Source organism: Spodoptera frugiperda, chromosome 31, assembly GCF_023101765.2.
Source record: "Spodoptera frugiperda isolate SF20-4 chromosome 31, AGI-APGP_CSIRO_Sfru_2.0, whole genome shotgun sequence".
Lineage (NCBI taxonomy): Eukaryota > Metazoa > Arthropoda > Insecta > Lepidoptera > Noctuidae > Spodoptera > Spodoptera frugiperda.
In genome coordinates this window covers 13,232,249-13,241,117 of record NC_064242.1, presented here as the reverse complement: position 1 = coordinate 13,241,117, position 8,869 = coordinate 13,232,249, and the positions used below count along the sequence as shown (strand labels likewise).

The following is an 8,869-nucleotide window of genomic DNA, read 5'->3' as shown; positions in this document are numbered from 1 at the left end:
ATTACCTTGTCTCTGCTGTATCACATTCCAAGAAACAACACGGTATTAGTAACGTAGAGGAAAAAGAAACGTTTGTATTGTTGTAATGTAACGTACAACGTGAAATAGTATGAGGTTTAGTCATTGGTCGCGCGCCAAGCCACGTATCGATCGAAGCACCTCAGCACCTCACTCATACACCAGGAATACCTCCCCCGTACATTGTCCACATCATTGACCCACCTGTCGTCCTAATTGCACGCTCACTGCCCTTTCACAATCTGAATCACCCGCCGATTTAACTTCTCTATTTTGGAGCTAAACACCCGAGGTACACAGCAACACCGGTATATTTTCACCAGTTATAAAACATTTCAACCGCAGTACAGTTAAACAAACAATGATAATTAATGAACAGGCTACAAAAGAATGTTACAAGTAACCTTTCAAAACATACTTTGAACTATGTCTATGAAGCAAAAGATAAACACCGTTGACACCGCGTTCCCACTCACGAGTTGTCTGGAATCGCTGTGAAATTGCAAATGAATTTGCATATTCTGCTGGCGGAGTGCCAGTGTGTGTTTGTCGCGATTTACTCGCGTGGTCGAGCGTGTGCGTTGGCCCGGAGCATCGCCCTAAGTAACTTAACTCTCGTTTGTACGCTGTTGATTACAAGTTTTAGGATTATATTACCAACCGCAGAACTATTATTGCTGTAAGGGAAGAAAGTGGCTTATCCCTTCTTCCAATTCTTACTCTGTCGCTAGTGTTACAATTTAGAATTAACATTAATTACTTCTTGGAAATAATAACTTACATTTGGGAACCAAACTCTACAGTAGTATCAATTTGCTGATGCATCGGGCAGCATGCATTTCATCTCCAGCCTACGTGTCTGCCGTCTCCATAAATTCCTCGCAATAACGCGAGCAGTAACCCGCTCATGACTGCACGACTCATCCGCTATTTACTTCACCATTGTATCTTCTTCCGCATGCTTGGCAAGTCAATTCTATTGTTATGCTGAAATATGCATCGTTTACCTAGATATTCTTGAATATTTTATATTACCCATGTTCATGATTCTTTGGAGGAATGCTATAGAGTGGCGGAGTTGTTCGAGTTTATCGATAAATCAGCCCACTTAGTGATAGCGTATCGTATAAGGAATGTATCTGCGATTCGCTAATCGAGTGTTCGGCGCTGACGCCATGTTGAGTCAGTCGTCCTTGCCGGCTCGTTTGTAAGGCTTCTCAACCGTCGCCATCGCTCACATTAGTTACGCCTAATTTTACTTGACGTTCTAGCTTAAGTTTGAATCATTGAGCTTTTGTCATTGTTACATTTGCTCCCACACTACTGGTAGCAGAATAATGCCTGTAATTTGTAGCCTCATTAATTCTTGTGTGTAGATAATTTTAGTTATTTTTTTATTCATGGAGGTTTCGTTTAGTTTACGGAGTTAAAATATTATGTTATAGTCCTACCATGGCATGTACATAACATTACAGCCATATAATTGTGATTCAATTCCACCGCCGGCAACGGCTGGCTGTTATAAGACAATAGGCCGGTTGAGTTCATCAGCGAATATAGCCGTGATAATTTCGCGTACGCGGTATGGCGTGGGCGCGATGTGTTTATGGACCATGCACGCCAATCTTAAACGGCTTAATCGAACTTTCCCCGAAGCAAGCGATGTTTACTCGATTGATTTTAGATTCGTGCTTCACTTCTGCTGAATTTGGTGTACTGTCTTGTAATCTGTTTAGTAAAGCACACAGACCCACAGCCCATGAATCACTACCAAGATAACGGTGACAGTAAAGTAACCAACTTGTTTGATGTTTAGCAGAAATATGAAAGCGCGGACACTAACTGCAACATTGATTAATGCTCGCAGATGAAACAGAAAGATAAAATAAACACATCATAAATTATTGTAGACCAGAACCTCACACGAAACAGGGAATTGACAAAATATACTAAACATAGAATGTGCTCAATGTTCGTATTAAACCCTATTGTTTGGCTACGTCAAAATATTTGTGCAGTGTAATACACTTACAATGGTAATAAACATTGATCATCATAGCTCCTTTATACGTTTAGCCAGTCGCTATACCTGTGTACAGCACATATCTAATTAACTGGTCTCTATCTGTCCGTGTTGAATGGTTCTTTCATCACGGTGCCGCGGTGTTACACCAAATGTGAGGCACGTTGACTGACCAAACATGTTTTCTATACTCACATAATCTGCACCTATCAAAAATAAAGCAGACATCAAGAGGCCGTCTGTTCATTTGCAAATTGGACCTTGAACAACATTCACATAACGTCCAAATTAGTGATAATCGCTCTAATTTGGACACTGAACGGGTACCTATGTAGTTGTTTTTTGTGCGTATGAGTAATAGTGGCGTTGTTTGATAACTTATGTCCATCACGTGTTGGAGTCAGAAAGGTTTCCAGCTAAACAATAGGAAAGGCAAATTTCGGAAACGGTTATGCTTATCCTCAATCATTGTGGAAAATTCCTGTCTTATCACATCAGCTCATGAATTAATCATTCCGCCATACATAATGATGAGATATCTAACATCATAGAACGTGAGTAAGACAAGGTTAAGTATGAGTTGGATGATAAGATGCTGTACGAGTGCAGGGTGATGTTACTATATCCGCAGTGTGAGTCACAGGTTTATGAGTCGCTTGTTAATTGCCATTGCTACGTGCGAAACTGCTTAGTTTCGTGTACTCTCTAACGAACTGTTAGCGATTTTAAAAGGCATTAACGTTCCTGTAGTCTTGAGCACACGGCTACATAAAATGAATCCGGTTATTGCTCGTCGTTGGCGCACAAAGTAAGAACAACAAATACATTGCTCTGTGAACATGCGAACTAGTCTGGTTCACCCAGACTTACCTCGACGCAAACAAGCCACATCTGCGAACCAAACAAGTTAGGAATCTACTCATTCGTCGCTTACATAACACTTAAGTCATATACAACGTCGCGACGGTAAGATAATCTGATCTCAGACGTTTACAAATTCAGTAGATACATTGTGAGTAATGATGTTCATCTTATTTGATAAAATACGGCTACCGCCTATTACGCCGCCTACATTATATTGTCTAAGATTTAGAAGCATAAAGAATAACAAACGGAACTATAAAGCGATTGTAATACCCAAGCATACACGGACGTGACAGATTTACAGCCGACAATTAACGAGAGTGGTCCAGGTGTGCTGTGCGCCTCGACCACAGAGTAAAGCCGCACAGAAGCTACGGAATACATTACGCGTAGCTAATACGAATAGCGTCGTAGACCTAAACCTATGAAGAAAATATTAGGATAAAAATCTAGATGTGATTGTGCCATGCTTTGAAATGATTGTTGCCATAAACGTCGCGAGTTCTGTGTCTAATCCCGAGAGCCTACACAGTACACACGAAGTGCGCCTTCTGTTGATGCTGTATCGAGAATGTGTATTGCATTCTCGGAAGCTCACCGTTTCGCTCGCACATCTATTATTAGTCCGCGAACCACCTCGGAAAGGTTAAACCCAGAATTAGACGGGCCAAACTTAACCCGAACTTATTTTTACAACGCTTCGGGCCGGCTGTTCGACCGCGGAAGGAACTACAGACTAGACTAGACTGGATCTAGATACATTTAGAATACTAAAAATAGATTACTATCCTAGTTGTCTTAAATTTTTTATAGAGTAATGAACCCAGATGCATCTTCAACGCTGAGAACAAGTAGACCAATTAGTTCTGGTTCTTTTACCAGGATCTATTTATTTCAGACTTTAGAAATCTGGTACGAATTGTATTTACTTACTTGAGGGCTTCAAACATACTTTTGCGATTAATCAAATTTTCAATCTAAGCAGTAAAATATGATCTAAATTCTAATGTATAATAAACTTTGTTATTTGTATAATAACGGCATAATATTTTAATGATAGCTCTGCAAATCCTTGATCCAACCATAAATTATCCAACTTTACGCATTCCCGTTGGTTTGTTGATAACGTCGATCAAAACTGAACATTTGTTTCGTCTCTCGTTCAACTTGTACCACGTGTGAAACGGTAATAATTACTTTGTACTATGCCAAACTATTTTTATTACGTTTACCATATAAATAACAGTTTGATGTATAGTATAAAGTTCGATTCGCATGTTCGTGAGACCTAGTAGAATAAGTATACAAAACATGTTCAAACAATACAATATTGGAGTTCCTTAAGGTACACGTGTGAAGGCAAAAGTGAAATAATGTCTATCGGAATTGAAACAGGAAAATCGTTTCATAGTCCAATGCAATTAAAACATTTTATTGTAACGTAAATACTTCTCAGAAGCTTACATAATTAAGGCAACGTGTCATAAACCGTAATCGTAATTTAATTGACCGATATGAGGATTATAATATCTTTGATAGATAACCGAATTCAAATTAAAGTCGAACTTTGATTGTACATAAGTAACGTAAGGGAAAAACTTCAGTGCATGAGTCTGATCAATAATCTCGTCATCACTTAACATACTCCACTTCATTTTAATTTGATTCAAAGTGACTTAAAAGATTTAAAGAAAACAGTTCCGAGAATCTGAATATAGTCACTGATTTTTGTTACAATTTGAATGGAACTAATAAGCACAGTTACACATAATGTTGTTCATAAGCTAGTTCTTAATAGATATGTATAGAGTAAAGCAACGACATACAAATTAAATATAAAAAATAATGTGTGATGTTTACATTAGATAAAGTAACATACCTATTTGTTCAGCTATCAAAATCACGTGGACCACGGTATATTTGGCTGTTGTCGCGTTCACTATGCCAATGTTGTCATAGAATATATGTTTACGTTTATTTATACCATTACCTACTAAGCTGCTATACTTATGGCAAGCAGAAACAAGCTGTAATAAATATTAACATGGTCTAATCAAGTACCCTATAAAAATAGTTTTATTATAATTATTCCCAAGCTCTTAATGACGTGATTCATTAGCTGCAAGATCATCTCATTCATTAATGTTTTTAAATACGTGACGTATCACAAGCACATGATCCCATGTAGTGCGAGGTCAGACAACGCAGGCGCAGTCGGATGATAAATCTATGTGTTTATAAGTGTCCATGTTCGTGGAAACGCCAACACTTGCCGTCAAGCAAAACAAACAAGGCTCGTCCGCGCGCCGGTGCCCGCCTGCTCTCTGCTCGCGCATACTTCTCGCGTAAATTAACGACTAATAACAATTATATTATTCATTATGTACTTTTATACATCGTAAATCCGTTCGGCGGCCCCTTGATCTTTTTCTGACGTAAAAATTTCCAATGATTGTTCTACCTAAATTTACTTAGCCATAGAGGCGCACCTGCTGTACAAACGAACTCTTGTTTATATCAAAAATAAACACACACGTTTTTGGCATTCTAAATTGGTCTTATACAAAGCTATATCGGATTAAAATAGCTATCACTTGAGTTATTGTAACATGAACGAATTCCTTATGACTTGATTCCCCAGCAACCATGTGGGCTGTGCTCTGGCTTACATCTAAAAGTTGATTAATTTTAATCACATTAACTAATCGTTCTAAAAGCAGATAAATTTATTAAGACTTGAATTTATATGAGAAGACCAAACTTTGCAACAACTGACCAAACATAACTAATTAGTAACATTATCACATTCCAGGTAACGGCACGATAGATTTCCCCGAATTCCTGACGATGATGGCCCGCAAAATGAAGGACACCGACAGTGAGGAGGAAATCCGTGAAGCGTTCCGCGTGTTCGACAAGGACGGCAACGGGTTCATATCGGCGGCTGAGCTGCGCCACGTCATGACCAACCTCGGCGAGAAGCTCACCGACGAGGAGGTCGACGAGATGATCCGCGAGGCCGACATCGACGGCGACGGACAAGTCAATTACGAGGGTACGTACTCGCACTCACTCGCTTTGGGATGTTGCACTCCACCGCCACACCGGCACCACGCCGCACGACGCTCCACGACCAATGATACCGACATCTTGCTCCTGGGCCGTCACTATAATACATGTACTTTATTTAATATGCAATGTTTTCACTAGTCACTTTATTGACGTATAGTTTTTCTATAATACCAAGAATTTGCAGTCGCTACTGACGCATGACCGATCCTCAAAAACAATGTACTGTCGACAGATCAGTGTTCCACCGATGTGATTTATTCTTGTGTGATGATAGAACCCAGTATTATAATATCGTACACGAGACTCCAGCATGTAGCATAGTACGTGTTCACACTAACAGTTGGGTTTGCTTGTTTCCAAAAGGTTCATTTTATTTATAAACTTAATCATAAAATATTATAGAATTATACTAAATCCGGAAAAAAGTTTCTGGTAGTCTTGGTATTGCGTACAAGAAATGTTAAAGATATGTTTGACTACTAGTTAGAATCCCTGCAATGACCATGATACTGTAGTCGAGTAGAGTAAGCTAACTGGACGTCGTCGGTCTGGTTTAGAAAGCTTACATTTAAAGTTGGTTGAACACAAGAGTGGTATTTGGATCACTAGTTAGATAGTATCGCTTGTTGAGTAAGCTTGCTGTCCCGTTGTGCATGGATACAGTGTAACAAGTATGGGAAGCTAGGGTTGGTCCGCGTCCGTGTATGTGCAATGTGTATTCCATCATCCGACCGAGCGTTCTCTCTCTTGCAGACTTCCATGCATTCGCCAAAATCATTTTCGATCGCGGCGACGGCAGCCGTTAGCGCACGGCCCGCCGCCACACTTGTGATATTAGTACCGTAACTAACCATAAGAAAAGACTCTACGATAACGCTGTGATCTCGAAACAATTTCCCCTAGTAGTGTGTAGTGATCGATGCAATGAGCCCAACGGCCTACGTCGAGTGCGGTACGACAATAGGTATATCCCAGTGTTAATCTGAATGGTTTGCTGCTCGTTATTAACTGTTCCTTCCCTTGGATATGTTAGCTGGTCCCGCCACTCCCGAGCTGTCCCGCCCTACCCCGCCCTCTCACTCTCTCGTTGGGATCTCACACTTGACTATCGATTGTGTCTATTTACTCACTTGGCGTGGCGACTCGCCTGCAATTTTGCCATCGCCTTCCCAATAAGGCAACAAAATTACAGACGACCGCCTCACAGGGACATGTTGAATATTGTTTTCCTGTTGATTGGTGCATGTGTCTAATATCTGTATAGAAGTTTTCCTATAGAAATACCACCTGGTGATCCGCCCCGTTGCCCGAGGCCTTGCCTCTGCTTGCCCGTGTGCCGTGTGCGGTGCTTAGCTCTGCGACACTAGCTTGACCACTCTCACACCCACTCACACACACACGACACTGTGGCTAACAAACGAGCAGCAAACGTCGCGCCGGTACGCGATCGATATCGTATCGTATCGACTGTATCATGAACACGTTGTATAGGCTTCGCACGACACTATCGGGATATGTTCGTTCGCAGCACTGGTATCTAATCGAGTGCTTCCGCCCATCATTTATTATTACTTTTATCATGAATGTATTTTGCGTTGATATATCCAGAGGGTGGTATTTCACATAATCCCCTTGTAGTGGCATGATGAGGTAAAAGTAAGGTTTATTTATGTTGTTCGTCGCTCCATCAAGTACATGCCTTGCTTTGTATATTGTCACTGTTACGAAGGCATATGTTTGGTGTTGACTCGATTTATTTACTGTTAATACATCTAGTGGTATCTGTCTACTAGCGGTTACATCTTTAGTGCATCTCTATCTCTGTCGGTTACTTTCGTTGTGTTAATAATGTTTGTGTTAACATTTTATCTTAGACATGTTATGCAAGGGTTTATGTGACACTTTTCTTGTAAACTCCCGCTGTGCTCCCCTGGCAACTGTTCTAATGCTGGTTTGTGTTTCTTTTGCAGAATTCGTCACCATGATGACGTCGAAGTGAGCCGCCGGCTAGTGTGTGTGTAAAAAGCAGAGAATTTAAATATACATTTTGTTTCATGACACACAATATTACCATCGTATTGGACCTGCATTTCTCTAGTGTTTGCGATAAATTAAATATTGTCATCGTTTCAGTTTAATGATGTACTTGTAACGTTGGGCGCGGACGACGGAGCGCGGCGGCATGTCCCCGCGCTCCGTCGTCTCCGCCTTCTCTTTTTATTTAGATTTAAAGTATTCCGTTAATTTTACTATGTAAGAAAAATTTTAACTGTAGCGGTACAAAGGGAAAACGAATAGGTGTGCGTCGCAATGTGATGGTATAAGTCTCGGGTTCGTGTCGGCTCATATTTATATTTGTGTATATTGGGGCGGCCGCCGTCCTGTATGTGTGCGTGCGTGCCTCTGTTTGCGTCGCGCCCTAGTGTCTGCGGTGCTAGCGTCCCGCACCTTTCCGATACATTTTAATGTAAATTTTTTTCAAGTATGAGATATTTATAAAGTACGTGAGGAATAAAAATTTAAAAAATCCCAAAAAAAGATAGTGTACCCGGCGGACGGCTCCCTCCGCCCGCTCCACTCCGTGTACATTATGATAACGTAATAAATGTTTAAATTTAACTAACTCAGTAAACGAATAAATTAGATTTATTGGTACTGCATTAATTGTATCTGTAAATGACTTGATAAATATTATATTTCTATTGTTGGTGAAACTAATTCTATCGAAATGGAAAGTAATCCGCTCTGTTATTCTCTTACCACATTTGATTCATTCTGTTATTAAATTTTACAAAAGACATACTGAAAATAAATGTTTCTTCATTTTTAGGTCAATAAGCATCGGTGTTTCATTTCGCACCCGTTGATTTGATTATGTGTTTAGTTTTTGCG

General features: G+C 40.2%; 2 protein-coding genes across 2 annotated transcripts in view; both read left to right on the top strand.

The window, feature by feature from the left end:
* The window catches only part of LOC118276129 (calmodulin), a 30,725-nt gene extending 21,909 nt beyond the window's left edge, over positions 1-8,816 (top strand). The window contains exon 4 of the mRNA XM_050707373.1: positions 7,948-8,816. Coding sequence (XP_050563330.1) covers positions 7,948-7,976 — 29 coding nt within the window. The 3' untranslated portion in view covers positions 7,977-8,816. The remainder of the gene's footprint in view (positions 1-7,947) is intronic.
* On the top strand, positions 5,718-8,816 carry LOC126912921 (calmodulin-like; the record flags this gene model as incomplete). The annotated part of the gene is given in 2 exon segments (XM_050707374.1): positions 5,718-5,960; positions 7,948-8,816. Coding segments are annotated over 2 exon segments (272 nt in total), but the record flags the coding sequence as incomplete, so codon positions are not given.
* Positions 8,817-8,869: the final 53 nt, after the last annotated feature.